Raw genomic sequence first — 24,363 nt, forward strand, 5'->3', positions numbered from 1 at the left:
AAATAAGGCTCACCTGTGTGCAATCACATGATCTCAATATATAAATATATACCTGTTCTGAAAGTCTGCACCACCACTGAGCAAGCGGCACCATGCATAACAGATCAGGCACAAAGTTGTGGAGAAGTACAGATCAGGGTTGGGTTATAAAGGAATATCTGAAACTTTGAACATCAAACAGAGAATTTTTAAATCCATTATTAAGAAATGGAAAGAAAATGGAAACTTTAGAAGTCATAATCTTGCGCTCAGGTGTATTATAAATTATTTGTGTAAAAAACAAAGTAAAACATCTGATGGCAGATGAGTCATTCCTGCCAACTACTCTGCCCATTCTCTTCAACTTTAAAATCCTCAAACCATAGTCAATCCAAATCTTTTAATCTTGATAGCCTCATGCCTACCCAATGCATTGTTATATTATCTCCCTATGTTATATGTTTGCGTGGGATAATGTTGCTTTTTGCATGGTGGGTTCATACAGATTAAAGAGTTATGTATGATCTCCTGGTATGGCTGAGCATTTTACCAGTTTATTTAGTGCCAAAATATTGGAGCAGGCTAAAGACCCTTCAAAATGGTCAGCCAAAAATATAATCACACACACAAATAGTTGTTCCCTTTAATTTATTTTTGTAATGCAGCTCATACATATTGAAAGATTGCAAGAATACATCAATACGTTCATTTTTTTGTTCTACAATTTTTTGGTATAAGCTTCCCTACATTGAAAACTTTTTGTCAGATTATACACCACACTACATGCAATGGAAACATGCTGCTAATATCTTTGCAGCTCTGTCGCGCATGTCAAATAGTTTGTGACATGATACAATCAAGCTGACAGCAGTATCCAGCAAAAGTTATTTCTAACACCAGACCAAGGAAGGATATGAAATCCTGATCTTTTTATTTCTCCTTTCTATAAGATTTTAATGCATTTTTATGTGGCCTACTTGCAGTGAAATAGAAAGGGAATTGGGCTGTCGCAGAAACACACTTCATACATCTTAATAGTAGCTCAATATCTAGGTGTATAGCTACAAATGACAAGGGTCACTTGGCTTCCAATTGAAATAGTAAAGTCTAAATAATATAGAAGTGGAGAATGTTCTGCAAGGACAAATATATCAAGGCGATCTATAGAATGCACTCTATCGTTGAAAGTTGCAAATAGAGGGTGAAACAGGAGGAAAGGAAACAGATGACCAAATAAAGCTATACAAATGAACCAAGTTCTATTATAAATCTTACAATGACCTAATGCTTGTTAAAGCATCATTTTTCCATAGTTTTCCAACTTCAAATTTAAACAGGTGGTAACTAAACCATTTAAAGAACTCTGCAATCCAACTCGTACACGTGTAGTATCCTTTCGTCAAAAAGATGTTATAACCGCCAAAGCGAGGAAGTGACCTCTACATTTATTAATTGTATAAATGGGAAATCTTCTTCTTTGCAGTCTCGAAATTTTTCTTTATTTTAATACATACACAATTAGCTATCAAGGGGTCATTTTATGAAGAAATAACATTGACATACCTTTACATCAAAAATGTTGATCCAACATGTTTATATTCACAAAATCCCAACTGACAAATTAGAAAAGTAGGCCATTAAGCTGACTGGTTAACATAGCATTATATGTTTTTGGCATGGTTTGAAAAGAATACAATTACATTGTTACCAAGACACAGGTATGTGCAATGTGTACAAAAATAGTTTATAATTGCAAGTATATTTACATATTTAACATGGAGTGATTAAAGGTCAGAGCATTATAAATAGTTATGGAGTGAGGACACTTGGAACTATGAAACGCATATTGAGACACATAAAAATGCAGCCTGCTGCTGAGTGCTGTATGGAATTTTAAGTAATGCCACCCAGATTCATACGATACTAAAAAATACTTTTTGGGATGATATTTGTTCAAGGAACAAAATCTACATAGATCTGCATCTATGATCTAGTCACAAAAACTTTAGGTCACGATAGAGTTGGAAATTCTACAAACAAAAATTGAATGTTGTCCATTCTCAAAGGTGAGTCATATGAATACAAAAGGGAGAAACTACATTTAAAATAAACCGACATAGAAGCCCAACGGTTTAGCATGTGTGGCATATTAGTTAGGTTTGTGTTGCAGTATATTTTCTGGCTGCTTTGGATAATTCCTCGCCGGTTTGAGAAAAATACCTAAAACAAGTGGTACAGGTCCCAACAGTAGGACAGTACACCATATATGCTAAGCTATAGCTTGAAGGGGAAAAGAAACACTCAACTGCAAATATGTCTATCTTCAGAGTACAAAATTAACACATTTTTATGCATTTACTCAATTAAAAAGATGGGAGAGGAGACAACCAGCAACAATCCATCATTCTACAAAATCAAAAAAAAGAGGCAGATAACCATAACCGATCTATCAGATTACAGATCAGGACAGTAAAAGCTAAGAAATAAAAATCACTACATTATGTCCCAGATAACCGAAAATCTATTCTCTAAAATGAGCTTGACCAGTCCCAGAAATTTCACAAGGAGAGCGACACTGAGTTTAATGTTAAGCCTCAGCTGGGCTTTGGGAGAACTTTGCACTTTACTTACACGCATATATCCTCTAATGGAGACGATAGTGTGGCTTTGGGAAGCAGTCAACTTCGGAGAAAAATAGGTACTTTCTAACCATACATTATCAGAACTTTTTTTTTAATTGTTAAGTATAAGTTGGTAGCATTGTGGGCACTTACTGTAGAAATTTAAAATATTTGGCTATACTAAAATAAAGTAACTGAGTAACAAATTAGACGATGCTTGGATGCTCTGTTGAACTTAACATATTTGACACTAAATACAACATCAGAAACCTAATTATTAGTACTCTTGCATGTAAACCTTTCTCAAATACAAAAATTTGCCCTCATTCATATTTCTTTGCCAGGAACAATTAATGTGAGTCAAAAGCTGGTACTGGTTGTTTTCGTGGAAACCAAAAAAAACTTCTTGAAAGTCTATCTGGTTTTATTGCAATTAAACTTTCATAGGAAATAAAAGAACATGCTTTAGTATGCTAAGCAAATAAAAGTTTTGTCTAGGTTGAACAAAAAATTGTATACCCACCACATAATGTAAAGCACAGATAAGTGCTTAAGAGATCCCACGTGACATTAAGGGTTATGATGGTCATATTTATTTCATATCATTGGAGAGGATTCTGTAGAATTTTGATAACCATTTAGGACTACAACTCTTGGTCTCCATAACAACTATAATGAAACAGTTGCCATAATGTGCAACCTTATCTTATAAAAGTTTAGACTTTAGTTTTAGATATAGAAGCTCTTTGAAGACCAGAATTGGGATCGTCTCTTGAAAAATCTTTGGTGTCTAAGCTTAATGTCCTCTTGTACACATGGGCTAGAAGGACATAAACTTGAATTTGTCTTAAATAAAAGATACACCGACCAGCCATAATATTATGACCAGCTGCCTAATATTGTGTAGATCCCCCTTGGGGCCAAAACAGTCCTGACCTGTAGAGGCATGGACTCCAACTAGACCTCTGAAGGAGTGCTGTGGTATCTGGCATCAAGACAGTAGCAGCAGATCCTTTAACTCCTGTAAGCTGCGAGATGGGGCCTTCAGGATGCATCTTGGTACTGTGTGTTCTCCAGGTAAGCGACGCACATGCACCCAGCCATCCACAAGATGTAAAAGAAGGTGTGACTCATCAGACCAGGCCATCATTATTTAGAGAAAATCTCAAATGATAAACAGTAACTACTCTATGCATGATTTGATATTGATCTGCTTAGCGTATGATTTTTAGTCTGCGGTCTTATTTTCTATAATATTGATCTCGTAGAGTCTGTGTGCCAGTTCTTTGTGCACAGTTGCAAAAATTTTCTCTTCAAAAAAAGCTAAATTATGAATTTTGTAATTAATGCATAGTACTACATCACACACCAGCAGCTAGCTATATCTGTGAGCGACATCACAGTATGCAAAAAAAAAAAAAGTCACAGTAACAGAATCAGCTTTTCATGAATGTCCACAATTGTCCATGTAATATGAAATATGCAAACATTGTGAGGCCGGTGATTCTTCTGATGTTTAAAGCATATCGTTAAAGGTCGTTAGAAATAGCATTGTAATATTCACAGATAATTAAAAAAAACTAAACAAACATGGACAATGTAATTTGCCTTCACTGGAGAAAACCAGAAATGAGAACAGAAGTGCAAGAAATTCAGGAAGTGCAAAGAAAAGTAGCTTTCACTAGGTTCTTGACAACATATGCAATTGAAAGCTAGTACTGTAACAAAATATTTTTTCTATTTTAAAATAGTTTAAACACAATTTCATACAAGCTGACAAAACTGACCATGTTAGTTTTCCTTCGAAAGCTGAATGAGAATAATTCACTACTTCTGATAACCCCTTGATATTCACAAATTCAACAAGAACATGGAGAAAATTAATTATGTGTAAAGAAAAAATGATAGTGTTTATAAATAAGAAAAAAAGGATTACTGCCATAATAGATCAACTAAGTTTTGCCATTTGATTTCTATGGATGTACTGCTCTCCAATGATTTATGTACATCCTTTAAAATGTTATTTAACTTCTTGTAAAAATCTTTTCATTGTGGCTCTGAATAGTGTTACCTCAGAATGCATTCATTCCTGACTATTATTTATTATGCATTTGTGCCTCTGAAGTACCATAGCCATTACGTTAGAGGTAAATATTCGAGTGCTTGGAGGAGTTCATGACATATTTCTGACATTCAGAGGGTAAACACTTTAAAATTAGTAGGAGTTATCTCAAATGCGACCTGCATTCATATACATCTGTTTACTGGCTGTTTGCAAACCCTATATATGGTTATGTCATCAGATGAGTGGATGGATATTGCCTAAAACCTATAAAAAGGAGATATGTTCAATTAGTTATGCTTTTTTAAGCACAAACTCAACATCTCTCACATTAACTTGGTCCATTCCATAGTTTGCTGATGCAAAAGTCCAATAAAGCAACAAGTGCTTAAAATGCGGTCGGTCCAAGCCGCGAATGGTCTCTTCAGCATATTAATGCGATAAACTTCCTTGTTCCACTCGACATGTGTTTGTAAACAAACATACTGGAGCAATATTTGGCCACAGGATTAATTCTGAGGTAGTCAATACAAATGAAATGAACCTGCTTGCATACTTAGTGCCCTTAGGTTGCTTCTTTGTAATTACCAATATTTGGAGTCCTGGTCAAGTCACAGTCCAGGTCACATGGTCTTGGACAGGGCCTAGGTAAAGAATGTTCTCCAGTTTTGTTTGTAGGTGGTCCTTCACTTTGAAGCACTGTTTTCTCATGAATTGGTATAGACTGGTGACAGAAATGCGAGTGTGGAACATCTTTCTTTAAAGTCCAAGACTGACATAGAAAAGCATCTGTGGACAAAGATTGAAGAAAAAAAATAAATATTCTCAAGGCTTTTGCAACAAAATACAAAATATACTATGGCAAATGGGAACACTGTAAAAGCAATGGTCTTCAGCAAAATGTGCAGAATAAAACTAATGTCTTTACTTTACTCTTTAACAGAGCTTTGCTAATAAAATAATGGAAAACAATGGACATCAATTTGATTCAGTTTACTTATAACATTGCACCAAGGGCTTCATTAAGGGACACTCTTGATCCTGTCTGACAAAAAATATTAATTGATCTTTAATATGCGCCCTATATGAGGGAACATGGGCTTTGATTTTAGTTTAAAAGCCAGATACCATTTTCAATTGATACTTAGGGCTCCATATGGCACAAATGGTGAGAAACTTGAGCGTCACTTACTGTTGTCATTGATAAATCATGGGAAATATATTAATTGCTAAACATGTATAGAACATTATAGTATAGTTAGAGCACAGAGACGGAAACCGGATTAATATATAATTTAATCTGATGAATTTCACAGGGGTGATAACAATTTAGACACAGTATACGACACAGTTTGCAAAAATAAAGAGGAAAAACTCATATAGGTCATCTGCTGGAACCTCAATGTCCTTGTTGAGTTTACATATCCAGCATAGAAGGCAATCACCCTAAATTCCATATTATAGAGGAGTACCAATAACGGTCACTTAGGCTGAACCTGAATGAATCTATGGCAAAGCTCTGGTATGTAGAAGGTGTGGGTCACTCTGTGTGGCTTAAGAGAGGAGCTGTAGGCTGTAACACACCTCTCATTTATATTATGTTTATATATTTGTTGCCAACTTTATTAGGGTGAGAAGCGCAGACAGTATTTAGTTTTTTTGTATACATTGTACAGCCAACACACTGTATTTGCAGCATGCTCACACTGTTTGGTAGGCCTCATATTATACATTTGTATTATTTGAGCCTGAGACTAGCTTAGCGCACCGACATTTTTTCTTTTCCCTGTTTACACATCTGGCTATGTTTACTCTTCCAAAGCCAAACTCCTGCGTTAGTCCAACACAGGCTCTGCATGACAAATTTAAATATAAAACTTCACCTTATGCTTGGACTGCACTGTTTTCACTTAGGAATTTACGAATGTATGCAGACTGAGATGTGGACTATACTTAACCCTTTTGATCCGAGAACCTGTTAACTTGATAAAACTTAGAAAGAAGGTAGTATATTTGCATGACACAAATAGTCTCATATAGCATGAAACTGTACTTTTTGTAGAATAATGAAAACTATAAATCCCAAATGGACTTACTGGATGACAGTGACATCATTTAAGATTAATGTATACAGTGTTTATTAGTAGTGCAATAAATATGTTTTCCTTTGCATGCTGCACTACTAGCAGAAGTCCTTTATAAGTGTACACATCGGTCTGAGTACTGTGAAAGAAGGGCACAATGGTTTCTCTGAAAGATTAATGATATGATTTTAAAAAGAACAAGTACAAGGATGCTCGGACCTTGTAAGGCTTTTAGAAATCAAGGTTAAAAGGAAACACTTACCGCTGCTATTCTCATGCTGGGAGTGAGGTGAGAATGCATCCTTTGGTATTTGTGATACAAAGTTAGACAACGCTTGGTCCGCGGGATCCTCCTCGGTTATATATGTATAAGGGCAATACTCCCGAGTCCTTGAGTAAATGTTGGCATTATCATAACAATCAGAGCAAATCACCACCTGCCCTGCACCTGCAAATTTAAGGTTCACAAACTCATTAGGGCCAAAGAACCGCTTAAAAAAGGCATCAAAATGGCTTGATGATAGACAGTACAACTTTTTGTTCTATTCCATTGCAGTGGAATATTGTTTACGAGAAGAAATAACTTTCAATTCATATTAGGGCTGAAACAACTAATCGATAAAATCGATAATGAAAATCGTTGTCAACGATTTTCATTATCGATAAATCAAATCGATTATAAAAAGTTTTTTTTCAGAGCAAATGCTCTGAAAAACTCCTCTCCTTATATAATCCGACCTCAAACAGAGATCGGATTATAATACTAGAATGCAGATCCCCCGCAACGCTGCAGGGGACCTGGATTACCCTCACTGTCGGCCGGTCTCTCACTTCCGTCTCTCTCCCCCCTCCCATACACCCCTCTGACTCCTCCCCCCTCCCATACATCACTCTGCCTCTCTCCCGACTCCGTTACTGACAGGCACTTTCACTGCAGCTTCATAGAAGCCTCAGCGTAAGTGAAGGGCAGTAACGGAGGCTGGCTGTGCGTATCGTGCAGACCCCCACCGGCTGACAGAGAATCATCGCACAGACAGCCTCCGTTACTCACCTTCACTTATGCTGAGGCTTCTATGAAGCTGCAGTGAAAGTGCCTGTCAGTAACGGAGCCGGGTAGAGAGGCAGAGCGGTGTAGGGGAGGGGGAGGAGTCAGAGGGGTGTATGGGAGCCATCCCCCCACACACCACTCTGGCTCCTCCCCCTCCCATACGCCACTCTGCCTCTCTACCCGGCTCCCTGGTGTCTTGTGAACCTCCGTTGCTGACAGGAGGCAGAGAGGAGTATGGGAGGGGGGAGGAGGCAGAGTGGAGTATGGGAGGGGGGAGGAGGCAGAGTGGTGTATGGGAGGGGGAGGAGCCAGAGCCATATCTGGGGGTAAAAGGTATATCAGGGGGCTCAGTTGCATATCACTGGCATATAAGGAGTATAAGGCATATCAAGGGGCACAGTGGCATATCAAGGGGCACAGTGGAATCTGGCATATAAGAGGTATAAGGCATATCAGGGGCACAGTGGCATATCAGGGGGCACAGTGGAATCTGGCATATAAGAGGTATAAGGCATATATGGGGCAGAAAGGCAAGCTGGGGGTCAGATGTGCATAACCGGGGGCAGTTTGGTAAATAAAAAAAATGTAAACAAGGCTTTCTTCTCATAGTTTTTATTAAATATGAAAAATAGTTAACATATGAATTAATATTTACTAATAACTTTGCATTAAAACCTAGTTTGAGAAACAGTGTTTGGGTTCTTGTATCTTTTATTACCGTATTTGCTCGATTATAAGACGACGTTTTTTTCAGAGCAAATGCTCTGGGGTTGTCTGCGTCCGTCGCATAGACCTTCCCCGACTGTCAGAGATCAGAGAGCTCTATATCTCTGACAGCCGGGGAAAGTATACGCGACGGACGCATACAAACCCCCGCTGCTAGCCACACCTCCTTCCGGCTGCAGCAGAAGGCGACGTCAACCCGCTGCCCCGGCTGGAAGCACCGGTAAGAGAGGGGGGAGTGCGGGGGAAGGGGGGTGAGAGAGAGGGAGAGAGGGGGAGAGAGGGGGGGAGAGAGAGTGTGTGTGTGTGTGTGTGTGTTAGTTAGTTAAATGGGGGTATAGGGTGTGTGTGTGTGTTAAATGGGGGCATAGGGCATTTCTGGAGTGGCTTTAAGGGGGCATTTAATAGAGCACTCTGCCTCCTGAAATGCCTTATACCTCCCTATATGCCACTCTGCCCCATAATATGCCTTTAACCCCCTAAATGGCAGAGTGGCATATAGGGGTATAAGGCATTTCTGGAGGCAGAGTGCTCTATACAATGCCTTTTAACTCCCTTAATGCCACTCTGCCTCCTGAAATGCCTTATACCTCCCTATATGCCACTCTGCCCCATAATATGCATTTTAACCCCCTAAATGCCAGAATGGGATATAGGGGTATAAGGCTTTTCTGGAGGCAGAGTGGCACATAGGGGGTCAAAAGGCATACCATGGGGCACAGTGGCATATAGAGGGTTAAAAGGCATATCATGGGCCACAGTGCCATATTGGAGTGGCAAGTCTGGGGGCAGATGTGCGTAACTGGGGGACAGGTTGGAAAATACAAGAAATAAAAACAAATAAAATATTTTTCTCAATCATAGCTTTTATTAAAAAAAATAGTTTACATGAATTAACATTTACTGGTAAAACTTTTTTCCTTTGGGGTCGTCTTATATTCAGGCTTTTTCTTTTTTTCCTAAGTTAATATTCAGATTTTGGGGGGTCGTCTTATAATCAGGGTCGTCTTATAATCGAGCAAATACGGTATTATGTCAGTAAAATAAGAAGGTGAATAGAGAGAGGCCATTGCAATAAAGAGATGAAAGTGTAAATTCTACAGTTTTTTATCCGATTAATCGAAAAAATAATCGGCCAACTAATCGATTATTAAAATAATCGTTAGTTGCAGCCCTAATTCATATCTTAACGCCTCTTCGAGTGGTGGTCTTATTCAGGTCTTGGTACACAGGACTGATCCTGAGACTTGATATTATGCAAACACTGGCTTTGTCTGCAGCTCTGTCCCTCTGGTTGGTATAAATTACATGGGAGAACTTGACTTGTGAAAATCCTAGTTATTGTTTTAAAAATATCTTAATTGGGGGGTAGTTACACAATGTAGTGTAAGAAAACATACACATTATGAAAATAGGTAAAACGGTCTTAATGGTTTAAGATGCAAAAGTCCTTAGTAGTGAAAGGAGTTAAAAAGGAATTGAGTTATATCTGACAGGACACGTGAAATTAATTTGATAGATTAGCTTGTTCTGCTGAAAAGTCTGACACACACACACACTGTAGAGTCTAACTACATCCACACAACTATGTGATAATAAATTGCTTCATATGATCAGACATTTTCAAAATCAATGGCAACATTTCACAATTTCTGTCAGGGTATGCAAACTTTTGAGCACAACTGTATGTAAAAATATAGAATTCAAAGAAGGTATCCTTTCCTTTTTTTATGCAATGCCTTCCACTAATATTGACACCCTTGGTAAATATGCAATTGTTTAACCCTTTGACCTTTTCTTCAAACAAGACACAAACTACTCTGCTTTCATGAATATCAAAAAAGCGCAAACACAGGCTTACTCAAAAAAAAAATATTTGTATGTCACAATTATTGGCATCCTTTTAGTAAATACTTTGTGCTACCTCCTTTTGCCAAGATAACAGCTCTGAGTCCTATCCTATGATGCCTGATGAGGTTGGAGAATACATGGCAAGGTATCTGAGACCGTTCCTCCATATAGACTCTCTTCAGAGCCTTTAAATTTTGAGGTTGACACAGTTCACACCATGGTTTTTCTAAGGGGTTCAAGTGAGGGGACTGGGATGGCCATGGTAGGGCCTTGATTTTATTGTTAGTAAACCCTTTTTGTGTTTTGGTTTTGATGTATGTTTTGGATCACTGTCCTGCTGTAAGATTCAACCACACCAATTTTAAGCTTCCTGTCAGAGGCAATCAGGTGTTGATATCTGATAGCTATCATATATGGCATTATCAGCCTCTCACATCTTTTGTGGAGGATGGCCCACTCTTCTTTACGATGACACTTTTTACGTCATTGTAGTTTGCAGGCATTTGTTTATGCACAGCTCTCTCACCACAACATTTATCTTTTGATCTTTTGACTTTTGTCATTCAACATTGACACTTCTTTTTCAGCCATTCTGTTGTAGATTTGCTGCTGTGCTTGGGATCATTGCCCTGTTGCATGACCCAGTTCTGGCCAAGCTTTAGCTGTCAGACAGATGGCCTCACATTTGACTCTAGAATAGTTTGTTATACAGAAGAGTAAATGGTCAAATGACTGCAAGGCTCCCAGGTCCTGTGGCTACAAAACAAGCCCCCACCATCATGCCACTGTGTATTATGTAAAAAAAAAAACAAAAAAAAAACATCATCTTCACATTGGTCTCGACTGTCCAAAGGACATTGTTCCAAAAGTTTTGTGGTTTGTATAGATGCAACATTGCAAACCTAAGCCGTGCTACCATGTTCCTTTTTTTTTTTTGAGAGAAGAGGCAACCCTTTCAAGCAAACCATACTTGTTTAGTCTATTTCTAATTGTACCGTCGTGAACTTTAACATTTAATATGGTTAACTTAGGTTATGATGTGTAAAACATGTATGGGCTGATATGCTAAATTAATATTTTTGCTCACCTGGTACAATAGGACCTTCCCGCATATCTACTGGATGGATGCTGCTACGGCCATTGTATAACTGAGGCATTCTTGCTTGTACATTGGGTGTGTACTGGGAATTTAGGATATCTGCATCTGCCTCACTACCAGTATCTACATACAAACCTGAAAGGAATATATATAACAATAAAACCGAGAAAGTAAAAGAGTAAAACATGAGAGAGAATGATACAATTGTAATCATTTCCATGAAACCAGTGGGAATTACACAAAACAGTAACAAGGTTTTAGCTTGTGATGGCTTATTAGAAATAAGGACGAGGAAGCACAGATGGGGCCATTAGTTGAATAATACACTTGCACAGGTCTGTGGTTCTAAGGGGTTGCTAGAAAGTGACAGGTACTTCTGGATAGTTTGGGGTTAGAAGATGTGTTTGATGCTATAAAGAATGAGGAGGAATCTGAATGTGCAAGCCAGTAAATTCCATTAACATAAAGAAACACAAATTGTTGCAAGTGGCATAAGGCGTGGGGCTAACTTCACTCCCCTACAAAAGGTAAAGGAGCACCTGACCCAGAGACCTAAAGGAAACAAGGCTTCATTTCCCAGGTATGCCAATAACTTCACTCCCTGTGTTATAGCACCCACTTGCGCACAGCAGCTGTTAGTGTAGATACCATTCAGCTTGCATCAGCCCAAGTCAACAAGCAACCCTGTCCAAATTTTATACTGACTCAGCTTAGTCCACTCTAAATAAATTCTCATTGGCAAATGTTTAACAGCTGAACACCAGAGCTGTGCATTTCCTATGACCAGTGAAAAGTCCCCAAAAACTTGAGAAAAAAAAAAAAAAATCTTCTTACAGGAGTTGGTGTAAATTTGGGATATGATAGACTGGGTTGATAAGGCCAGATAAATACTCAGATTGATTGGCACAGATGCAACTAAATGTGAGATGAAACCAGAACCGAATACTTTCCGACTAATGTTTATTATGTAATTTTAGGAAGACTAGGTATAGTGTAACTTTCTCCTAAGTTGGCACCTTTGCCTTTTTTGTCAATTGTGTCAAAAAGATCATACTGTTAACCAATTAAACATATCAGGTGGCAACTTGTTGGGGTTTATGACTATCATAAGATTACGCACCATCTGTTCCTTTGTGTGTACAGCCACTTGCTGGAGGCATAAGCTGCTGGTGGCTGCCAGCCTCGGAGTTACTATAACCGTCTGGTGGCTCGGAAAGCGTTCCCTGAGAAGACAAGTAGCTTGAAATGTCTGCCGGCAAATTCATGTCTTCTGCAGAAAGCACAAAAAAAAAAAAAAAAAAAAAAAAAAAAAAAAAAAACGACAAGTTACATTTATAGAGCCAATAATTTCGATGAGGTGCACTCTGAAATATACGCAACTGCTTAGTATGCCAGAATGGCATTTATGACAAAAACAACTATAAGGGGAAACCAAAAGATATAAAAGTTCAGACTCTTAACTTTTAGGACCATTTATGATGCAGAAACAAAAGGTTCACTGATACACATACATATGTTTTAAAATAACATGATGTTTGTTTTTTTTTTTTTAACCACTTAAGAATCGGACCGTTTTTTTTTTGTTTTTTTTACATTTTTGTGCACCATGGCTGTTTTTTGTGGTGTTTGTCTTTAGCTGCCATCTTCTTCTTTCTCATTTACAGTACCCACTCAAATATTTTTTTCCAAGGACAAGAAGCGCTTTTTATTTTGATTATATCATCTAATGTACTAAAAAAAATATATGGTTAAAAATTGAAAACAAAAATACCTTATTTAAAAAAAAAAAATATTTTACTCATCTACAAAAGCTAATGAAAAAAAACTTCAAAGTAGATTATTATATTTGTTCTGAGTTTAGAAATATCACATGTTTCTATGTCAATTTCTAGGGCAATAAGTACAAGTAGCGCATTGCTATTTCAAACCATTTTTTTTTAAAATAAATAAATCTAGTCCTCCTGAGCACATGTCCTAATTTGGGAAAACAGGCAATTTAATTAACCACTGTCAAAATATATATGTTTGAAAACTGGACACCCCATGGTATTTTAACACTTTCCATGCACAAATACTGCCACCAGCTTTTGTCAGATTTGTGGTAGTAATTTAATTGCACAGAAAATTACTTAATATTTCATTTAAACATTTAATAATTCAGTTAATGAATTAAAAATAAATTACACTAAACAAAGCGCTTCCTTCTTTGCTAATGAACATTATTGGATATTCCTGATGCAGCAAAACCCCAAAGCAATAGAAGTGATCATTGATTTCTTCCAAAACTCTTGTCCGGAGGACAGCACTGCCTTTTTAATGTGGCACTTGAGATTGCTATGTAGAGTGATCACGCAATTCCATGGGTTTTTGTTATTTTGATGTTCCTGAATGCATGGATACCAAGGCATTTTAGTAACACCAGCTGAGTGAAGGAAGTGATTCTTTACTGCTTCCTAAGCTTGTTCCAGGCAGTTGGGTGCTGCCATATTTGAAAGCACTCTAGAGCGATAACATACATGACGCCATAGAGATTTTTTTTTGGTGTTACTTTGACCACTTTCTAAGCTCATTTAACCCCATGATAGTGCCAGGCAGTAATAAGTGTGGTATTGGCCCTGAACTGCTTTTTCCGTGACCTCTCTAGCACCTCAATAGTCTTTAAGGGGTTACAAAATTGTATGTTTTTATAAGGCTGAGTGCAACACCTTTCTGCATTCCTTAATTATGGTGAAATGAGCATTTATCAATGATTTATGCAGAATGTCCTACATTATAAGGTATGCGTTTCAGTCTCTTTAGTAAAGATGATCCCTTAAGTCAGTTTCTACATGTATTGGAGAATAGCACAACGTCGTCTCACATTTCTGCTACTTATTCTATGTGGAAAGCAGACTTGAAAACAATGTGGTCCAAGTAAAGAAGATATTCAGGAGTAAACAAAATGTTTTTGAAGTGGCACTCACCTGTGTTGGTTATGCTGTAATCCTCACTTTTTCTTCTCATATGGTATATGACAATAACCCAGACCAGGGAGGTGCCCACAACACAGCACACCACAACAATGATCACTATGCCAACGGTGGTCCAGCCATCCTCTTCAAAGCCCATGACATTTTGAGAGGAATCACAGTTTGGGGAAGAAAGTACAAATAAGTTAATATGACCCCTCTCGGTGCCAAGTGTATTAGACATGCTGCACGTGTATTTCCCAGCATCCTCTGGCCCAGCTTCAACAATGATTAACAGCTGATTGGCTGCAGCAAAGAAGTGTCTCTCAGTGACCACTAGTGGGCCATCATCTTTGGTCCAGTTAAGACGTGGAGCTGGGCTTCCACCTGCTATACACTGCAATACAGCAGTTTCTCCACGAGCCACAGTTCTGTCCTCCAACGGTCTTATGAAAGAAGGAGTTTCTGAAAGAAAAGAAAAAACAAAACCACAGTAAAGTTATCCCAGACAGCTCATGAACACAATCACTACCTGGGGAGACACTAATTCACTTTAAAATGGCCGCACATTTATTCAGTTATTTTGCATTAAAATATATTTTTTCATCTGTTAAAAGGTGCAAGTGGCATAGTTTCATACAAATACGACTGAAGCTCTCTTGGTATGGAATATGGGCCTTCATTTCAAAAGAACTTATAAACTGTATATAACCTAACTATAATAGTTGTTGTTCCACTTGTAGTGCTATACCCTGCACATAACCATCTATTGCCAGGGTAACAAATCCATACTCTGACACTCAAGGATATGCAAGCCACTTACTAAGAAATACATCTGCATCCAAATACGGTCAGTTTAAAAACATACTTTGTACTAGAGCCCTTTATTAATCCCGCTCCCGCCCGCTCCTGCGTTTTTTAATCCCGCTCCCGCAATGTGGGTGTTCCGATCCCGCCCGCTCCCGCCACAGTTGTGGCCAATCCCGCCCGCTCCCGCCACATTTGTGGCCAATCATGCCCGCCTCCTTACCTGATTTCCCGCGCAGTCCCGCGCGGCTGCCCTCGAGTTGTTCCCTTACGGCGTCTCTTCTCTTGCTCCGCCCAGGAACAAGGCGGAGTCACAGGAAGTGACATCACATCACGTGGCTCCGTTTTGTTCCTGGGCGGAGCAAGCTAGGAGACGCTGTAAGGGAGCAGCAAGAAGGCAGCCGCGCGGCACTGCCCGGGATTACTGGGACCCGCAGGTACAGTGCCTGACCGCCCGCAAGTTTTTTGGTGGGACCCGCCTCCCAGTGCAGTCCCCTACTTTGTACTTTAATAACAGTAATGCTAGTTGATGGCAAATGCATGGGCCACAGGCAACAGTAGATATGTTCAGACAAGTACGTTTCCTGCAAGTAGCGGGTGGGCATTTGTTTTTGAAATTTATGTTATGTGTATACTGCAAGAAAGGATATCTTCCTTTTATCAGGATGCTCATAACTCCTCCCCAATAACCTGTCTCTACTGTATTGTTAAATTACTGCTTGTTGACTGGTTTATGTAAAATCTGAAGGTGCAAAGCTCCTCTTTAACGTACATATTCTTTTGTTGACTATCACATCTGAAAATAAAAAATTTCTTACCTAATACAGTCAATGTAACATTGGTAGATATGCTGCCTGCTGCATTCTGTGCAGTGCAGCTGTATAATCCCATGTCTTCAATTTTAACATTCACTATAAACAAGACCTCGTCTTCTGGCATTACATGCATACGCCGTTCTCGGGCAGCAGGAAAATCTGTCCCTCCGTCTTTCTGCCACGCAATTTGTGGAAGTGGATGGCCTTCTGCTGCACATTCCAAACGGGCCATAGCACCGGTGCGGATTGTCAGGTCCATAGGGGTTTTTATAAATGTGGGCATTTCTATGAGAATTGAAAGAGAAAAGTTGACAATCGGTCTTAATCCTATATTAAACTTGATCTGGATTGTTTTCAAAGTCTTAAACATACTTTGGTCTGCCAGTCATTATCTGAAATACGTTGGATCAAATTTAATGAAACAAAAAAAATAAAAAATAATTACCATTTACTGTGAGTTTTGCTTTGCTGGAATAATTGGACCCAAAGTGGTTGGTGATGACGCACTGGTATTTCCCATCATCAGTAAAGTTGACATTGAACAAATGCAAGACAGTGGTGTACTCTATGACTTCGGCTCCATGCTTCTGGTACCTTGCAAAGTTCTCCACCTCTGCATCATACAGGATTTCACTGTTTTTCCTCCAAGCTGTGAACATGGGGGTGTCACTGCTACTTCCAGCAGAGCAGGTCAGAGTGACATTCATTCCCCTCAATGCAACTGTGGTTTCAGGGTGCACCTTAATCTGGGGTTTGGGGAAATTATCTAAATAAAAACAAAACAAACAAGATTAAATATTGGCAACAGGGAAACATGATTAAAACCAAAAAGCAAATGCAACATGTCTGTGTAATTTTCACAGACGCAAGAAATCCCTCTAATTTAAAACGGCTAACCAAGCTATTCTTGTAGAAGCTCATTTGACCTTTACAGTGCATAGTGATAGCATGGAGAAAGCACATATTTTAAGTTACTTTTGTGAATAAACCCTTTTGAATTTAAACAAGGGTGGAATGAAATTACCCTCGCCTCCAAAACAAGTACCAAAACAAGATAAATACAAACCACAGATAAAATCTTCAGGATTCACGCTAAATAGAGGACGCCTAGCCAGCCAATCGGGGTGCGCACAGCTCACATTAACAGATTGCTGAAAACCACTGTTAGTAAGCCACTGGGGTAACCACTTTAACTGACAGTCACACAGCAAGTGGCTGGTGTTTAAGACTCTGTAAGAAAATTGAACCGTATGTTACAAGGCAGTATCAATAAACACATAAAAGTGCAAGACTATATGCGCGCACTCATTTTTAGCCAGCAGTTAAAACCCTGAGTTTAACTCTTTTGCAATGTCTATATGTGTGCTTACATTTATGTTCAAATTAAGTACCCCCCCTCTGCGAGTTTACATGCCGTTTGTGCAAAAAACTGCACTCACATACAATATATATAAATGTGATTGAACAGACAAGAAACACCTACATCTCTTGGAGTTTCATGTGAGAAAAGGCATCTTCTTGCACAGACATGATACCATTGTTGTTAAGGTCTCTGAATGAGAAAAGATGATGTTAATAAAAACATTTTAAAAAATAACACACATGCATTTTGAATTCTAGTGCAGGGAAAAAGCCATTTATCAAAGCATATGTGCGTCACAGTATCCAAATCCCATTCATATAAGAATCATTATTGGTTTTGGTCACTGATGAGATTGTCATTAGTTTCCTTCTGTACAAATATGTCTTAATGCATGTTCATTTTCACTTGCTCCTTTTTTATAATAGCTCTATGGAATCTGCTGGTGCTCCACAAATAAAATCTAACGTAACATAGAAACAGCTACTGCAGAGGTAGGTACATGTACACACCAGAAAAACAAAGCAGTACACAAATGTACTAATATGCAATACTTTTACTTTTTTTTTTCTTTAAATAATGGTGCCAAGGATCGTAATGAGTTTCCTACACATGTGTATACCTTGCGTTTTGTATATCATGCAGTGTCATTATTTTGGATACATCTGTTTTTGTTTGCTTACACAAGTTAGAAAAGGCAATAAGGTTTTCTGTCCTAGCGTTATCTAGCTATATCTTCAACCCATCCTTGCCAATACTGCCAAAGACAATCCCCTTCCACCAATAAGGAGTGCCTTATCAAAAGGTAACTTAATGAGAAAGATCTCCACTTTTAATATGATGGTGAATGCATAGATATATTGTTGGTGCTCCACACAGGTTTATGAAATGTACAGACCTGTGAAATGACGTGTATTAAAAAGACTAATCAAAGCTTTTAAAATAACGCAACATGTGCAGAAACTATAAAGATAGTTGGCATATACTAATTGTCACACACTTTAGTTTCATGCTTTGGTCACTCGAACTTAGAGGGCAGAGAATTATAGCAAACTCCTGCTATGTAAGCAATAGCCTAGATAAATTATCCACAGCTGAAACGAAAGGTTCTGGACAATACTTACAGATGCTGAAGTAAATCCAGGCCGGTAAAAGCTTTCTTTGTGATGGATTTAATCTTGTTCCCCTGCAAAATGCTGAACGGAAGGCATAAATAGTTTAGCTAAACAGACACCAGCAGATTATCTTGCCACAAAATGGAAAAACTTAAAGCAACTGTCTTCAACCTTTCCCTCAGGCAAAAAAAAAAAAAAAAAAAAAAAAAAGTTACTTATGACCATTTAAAAGTGCTAATGGCTAGTATTACAATGTATTTGCTACATTTCATTTCTAACGGGGTAAGTTTTGTTACAATAAAAATGTGAGTTACCTGCTACAGACTTCTTAATTAAAATGACTTTTGGGGAATCCATTTCATTTTGATACTTAGGATGATGAGATCAATACACACGAATGTTGCTGGACAGCGCTGCTGTCTTGTATGATTTACTTTGTTTTAAGATGCCCTATTTAGAAGGGTCATCTCCTATTTAAGCCAGGATAGTCACTTGAAAGCAGTCATACACTAACCTTTATCTGTATGCTGTGTTATCTATGAGACACTCCCAAGATGGAACATTTACATGCTTAAACAAGCCTGCCAACAGGTTTGGCTGCCAAACCAATGCAAAAAGGTTAGCAGCACTTTTCTAAATGTGGTGGTAGTATTTCACCAGCCACAAAGCCTGTAATGTAGATCCATGAGGACCATTGTATGCTCGGCTCTTGTCCTCTCAAACTATGTGCCAATTTTCATATTTCAAGTCAAATGAGAATGATAAACCCAACGATAACACAAAAAGGTCTTAACCTGCAAAATCAGTTTTTTTTAAAAAAAAGTTAAACTTACAGTGTATGTAGTCTTAGGAGTCCAGCAAACACCTCATTTGAATCTTCAATAGCCCATGATATTTCATTGTTCTGAAGGTCTCTGTGTAAATATATTGACTGAGTGAACTGATGGTTATCAGCCAAAAACATATCACGGCTGAACACACACAAAGCTTGTCAAACGCCCAGGCCTTGAGGACCACAAACAAATGATTCTGCATATGCTTATTAGAACACAATGTTATCTATTTATATTGAGCTCTGTGGTAAGCCTCAGGTCTCCCTGAGACATACAATTGAAAAGTTCTAAATAACCTTATCGCCTATCAAAAACATACTGTTGCAGTGGCTTGATAATGGTTGAAACAAAATGGTTCTCAAAATGGTACTGATAAAAACAAATATTCTAAAATTGTCATAAAAAAAAAACAAAAAAAAAACAAAAAAAAAAACTTGGTGGACTCACAGTAGCATGCGCCATAGGACAGCCTATTAAGCAGCTGTTACATACTGGTTTAGTAAATGCACCAAAAAAAGAAAAAAACAACATATTTCGCTTTTAAATATCATTAAGGAACAAAGAATTTGAGAGCCACATATTCCTTTTTGGAAAATGTTACGTTTAGAGTTTATAAATTATTAATCTGCTCACAAACATCACCACCTATTGAGTAAGCAGGTGCATTCTGCTAGGGTGCTAACAGTTACCCCTATTACGCAATTACTTTCTCACTGCTGGGGTTATACTTAAAATGTATTTAATTGCTAATAAAATAAGCCACTAATTTGAAGAGAGCCAAAAACAAGGTTGTTCTTATAAACCTCTGCTAGGACTGAACTAGTAAATTTGGGCTGTTTGCAGCTATGCATATATTTGCATGGTGGTTTGTAACAAGTTCAATTATACAGTGCCTTGCAAAAGTATTCACCCCCTTTGCATGTTTCCTATTTTATTGTATTACAACCTGGAATTAAAATGCATTTGTTGGGGGTTGTATCATTTGATTTACACACCACTTTAAAGATGAAAAACATTGTTTTATTGTGAAATTAAGAAAAAGGAGAACTGGGGCATGCATAACTAGTTACCCTCCAATTTCAATACTTTGCAGAGCCACCTTTTGCAGCAAACAACCAAGTCTCTTGGGTCGTGTCTCTTTAAGCTTGGTACATCTAACCACTGGGTTTTTGCCCATTCTTCAAGGCAAAAATGCTCAAGCTCCTACAAGTTGGATGGATTCTGCTGGTGTACAGCAATCTTTAGTCATGCCACAGATTCTCAATTGGTTTGATGTCTGGGCTGTGACTAGGTCATTTCAAGACATTTAAACGTTTCCCCTTAAACCACTTGAATGTTGCTTTAGCAATATGCTTAGGGTCATCGTCCTGCTGCCAGGTGAACCTCAATCCCAGTTTTAAATCTCTGGAAGACTGAAAGCCGTTTCCCTCAAGAATTTAGCACCATAATTCCTTCAATGCTGACCAGCTTTCCAATCCCTGCCAATGAAAAACATCCCCACAGCATGATACTGCCACCACCAAGCTTCACTGTAGGGATGGTGTTCTCGGGGTGATAAAAAGGTGTTGGGGTTGCGCCACACATAGCGTTTTCCTTGATGGCCAAAAAGCTAAATTTTTGTATCTTCTGACCAGAGTACCTACTTCCATGTGTTTGGGGAGTCTCCCACATGCCAAATAGTATTTTTTTCCTTTAAGCAATGACTTTTTCTGGCCCCTCTCCCACAAAGCCCAACTCTGTAGAGTGTACAGCTTAAAGAGGTCCTTCAATCTCCGCTGTGGAGCTTTGCAGTTCCTTCAGGGTTAACTTTGGTCTCCTTGTTCTCTCTCTGATTAAAGCCCTCCTTGCCTGGTCCGTGAGTTTTGGTGGGTGGCCCTCTCTTGGCAGATTTGTTGCGATGCCATATTCTTTCCAGTCCTTAACAATGGATTTAATTAAGAAATGGGATGGTTTTTTTTTTTCTGTAGTTCTTCACAATTTTGCCCCTATTTGGAGAGCTCTTTGGTCTCCATAGTGCCCCTTGTTCAGAGTTGTTGCAGACTCTGAGGTCTTTCAGAACAGATATAGATATACATCTACATCAATACACCTATATCTATCTAGCTATATATTATACAGTATTACACACACTGAGATCATGTGACTTCTGAAGGTGATGGATTGCTCCAGATCTTATTTGGGAGCTTCATTGCAAAGGCGGTGAATACATATACATGCACCACTTTTCCTTTTTTTATTTTTTAGAATTTGTTTTCAAAAGTTACTTTCTTCATTTCATGTCACCAATTTTTACTATTTCTTTATGTTCATTACATGAAAGCCAAATAAAAATCAAATTTTAATTCCAGGTTGTAATGCACCAAAATGCCAAGGGGGTGAATACTTTTGCAAGGAGCGTGAAAAAAGTGCTCTTTCAACTTAACATTACATTACTGTAAGCACAAGCAATACTTACAAAGTCACAAGATTTGCAAGTCCTTTAAAAACACCTTCGGCAATATGATTTATTTGGTTGTCCCCCAGGCTCAATTTTTCCAATGAGCTCAGTCCAGCAAATGCAAAGTCGTCCAAACGACTCAGCTGGTTATAGGATAAATCTCTGAGGGAAGCAAGCGGGGGGAGAAAAAGACTTTTGATTACCTTCAATGAAAAAATCTGAAGTTGAGAACATACACATGAATGTTACTTTTTCTACCTGCAGGATAGTTTTAAGCTCCTTCTTTCTAAATGGTTTAGATTCATCAGGAAGGGCCAGACAGAAGATGAACAGGGCATGAAAAATATTTGAATTTTAAGTACAGTTGTATATAGTTTAGCAAAGTAGAAAGCAGGGTTTTGATTTACATTCCAAAAATGTATTTCCAGACTTGCAGTCACCATTGTAGTCAATGGTGATATTTTGGTTACATTGCTAATTAAACACAATACTGAGGTGATCATTTATAGTAAGGCTGATGAAGGCCCTTACATTATAAATATTAAAAAGTCAGAAGGTCCCCCAATGTGATGAAGACAGACATTTTATTTACCACAAAAGCGCTATGATAAGCAGATGGGACCCAAGACCAGTGCATTCGGTGCAAAAACACATACAAAAAATGTAGACATTGTAATTGTGAAATCTCATTAAAAGGGAAGAAAAAGACACTGTATAACTTTTAGATGCACTGAAATATTTACTATAATATACTCTTATTTGAGATATAATCTAAAGTATTTATTATGATGTCTGCGTTTGCAGCAAATACATTCATTGCAAGTTATAACAGTATATATTGATGGCTAATGCTTCGTGAACTAGAGACTGATTTTATAAGCGGAAGGATGGGGGATCCATTTAATGCAAAACATGGTTTTGGCATCCACTATTTCAGGGAGATAGATTTTTGCCCAGTCCCTGGTCTCATCAACAACTTTCCAGTATTTGGAGGATACGATGTGGACATTATAAACTAGAAAGACTTAGGAAATCTGCACTATATGAGGGAAGCCCAGCTTGAGCACTGTACTAGGGAAGGCTAAATCAGATTTATCTTAGGCCCGTTTTCAATAAATATGACAATTTGTACATTGTGTATCATTATCAAGTCAGACTGATGTTATGTACCATAGCTAATAACGACATGCACAGAAAATCAGTAGGGTGGTCCTGAAGGAGACCAGAAAAAAAATGATGGAAAAATCAATGTGAAACCTTGGCTTAGTAATAACTTCCTCATGGAACACCTTAACCATTGTTTTCTCTCACTCCATAACAAGAATGGAATGGTACCCAGATGCAAGAGAGATATTCAGAGCAGGAGTCTTGCATAACCCAGAGTGTCCCACACATATACCAAGTGGAATGTACTTGAACACTTACAGATCCAAGAGTTTCTGGCAGAACTCCCACGCATCTGGACTGATCCTGTGAACGACATTCTGGCTCATATAGAGCTGCTGCAGGGACCGCAAGCCATACAGCCAACCTTTGTTAATGTCAGTGACATTATTATGCTCCAACTCCCTGCAGAAAAGAAAGGGGGGAGACTAAGAAATATAATATAATAATAATAATAATATATATATATATATATATATATATATATATATATATATATATATATATATATTCTGAGAACAGGAAAATGGGGAAAACGCATGCAAATGTTCACAGGAATGTATCAAAAAAGACAGAACATTGTCACAAAGGGCAACAAAAATCTCTAAACACAAGGTACAAATAAGACAGCTAATGTGGCAGTGCACCACTCCAGGCCTTTGAGGGCTATAAAACGGGCCACAATTCTTGGATATACCAATTTGAGCATAAGCATCTCCATTAAGAATCAAAGAGTGCCTGGGATCACACTCCTGAGCTAGTGCCATGGTTACAGATCATCAACACCAGTGGTGTATCAGTTATGACCACTGATCTGAATGGTTTTCATAAAGAGTAATAGAAAGAGTATGTTGGTAACTCACAGTTGTTCCATGTTGTCCAGGCCAAAAAACGCTCCGTCCATTAGTTTGGTTATTCCGTTACGCTGCATTTTCAAAGATTTTAGGGAATCCAGTCCTTGGAATGTGAGGCTCTCCACAATTTTTATACGATTACGCCTAACCTCCCTTAAAGTAACAGAGACTTTTTTTCTTAAACAGGTTGATGACAAGCAACTTACAAACAGTATTGTTTATGAAGAATTTGGGTCTTATACAACTTATAGGTTCCTAGACAACTTAATTCAGAGTTTTTTGGATTTTAGCTCGCTACATGTTCAATGTTCCTACAAGAAAGATCTTCTCATATGCTCCATTCAACAAAGAATGCATTTGAAGAACCTGAGAGAGAGTTGAACTCAACAGCTTTTGACTGATGCTAGCAAAGCAACTCTGGGTATTTATCAAGGTTACCATGTGACATTTGGACTGGACAATCTTAATAAGGGTGATAAAGCTACATAAGATGCAGAAGACTCTCTACAGCTATTGCAAAAAGCTGATGCACCACAAGTAAGTACAAGTCAATATTTCTGCTT

The 24,363-nt window shown here is 38.2% G+C and overlaps 1 protein-coding gene across 2 annotated transcripts in view; it reads right to left on the reverse strand.

Annotated features, from left to right (window-relative positions):
* Nucleotides 1–3,890: 3,890 nt before the first annotated feature.
* Nucleotides 3,891–24,363, reverse strand: part of LRIG2 (leucine rich repeats and immunoglobulin like domains 2) — a 52,576-nt gene continuing 32,103 nt past the window's right edge. For both annotated transcript variants that reach the window (XM_053457629.1, XM_053457628.1), the window contains 14 exons: nucleotides 23,810–23,953; nucleotides 23,208–23,351; nucleotides 21,801–21,944; nucleotides 19,346–19,426; nucleotides 18,522–18,593; nucleotides 17,521–17,589; nucleotides 17,104–17,267; nucleotides 16,483–16,803; nucleotides 16,041–16,322; nucleotides 14,431–14,880; nucleotides 12,588–12,737; nucleotides 11,456–11,602; nucleotides 7,009–7,194; nucleotides 3,891–5,451 (listed from right to left, as the gene is read on the reverse strand). In XM_053457629.1, coding sequence (XP_053313604.1) covers nucleotides 5,228–5,451; nucleotides 7,009–7,194; nucleotides 11,456–11,602; nucleotides 12,588–12,737; nucleotides 14,431–14,880; nucleotides 16,041–16,322; nucleotides 16,483–16,803; nucleotides 17,104–17,267; nucleotides 17,521–17,589; nucleotides 18,522–18,593; nucleotides 19,346–19,426; nucleotides 21,801–21,944; nucleotides 23,208–23,351; nucleotides 23,810–23,953 — 2,578 coding nt within the window. In that variant the 3' untranslated portion in view covers nucleotides 3,891–5,227. The remainder of the gene's footprint in view (nucleotides 5,452–7,008; nucleotides 7,195–11,455; nucleotides 11,603–12,587; nucleotides 12,738–14,430; nucleotides 14,881–16,040; nucleotides 16,323–16,482; nucleotides 16,804–17,103; nucleotides 17,268–17,520; nucleotides 17,590–18,521; nucleotides 18,594–19,345; nucleotides 19,427–21,800; nucleotides 21,945–23,207; nucleotides 23,352–23,809; nucleotides 23,954–24,363) is intronic.

The sequence above is a fragment of the Spea bombifrons genome, chromosome 2, assembly GCF_027358695.1.
Source record: "Spea bombifrons isolate aSpeBom1 chromosome 2, aSpeBom1.2.pri, whole genome shotgun sequence".
Taxonomy (NCBI): Eukaryota; Metazoa; Chordata; class Amphibia; order Anura; family Pelobatidae; genus Spea; species Spea bombifrons.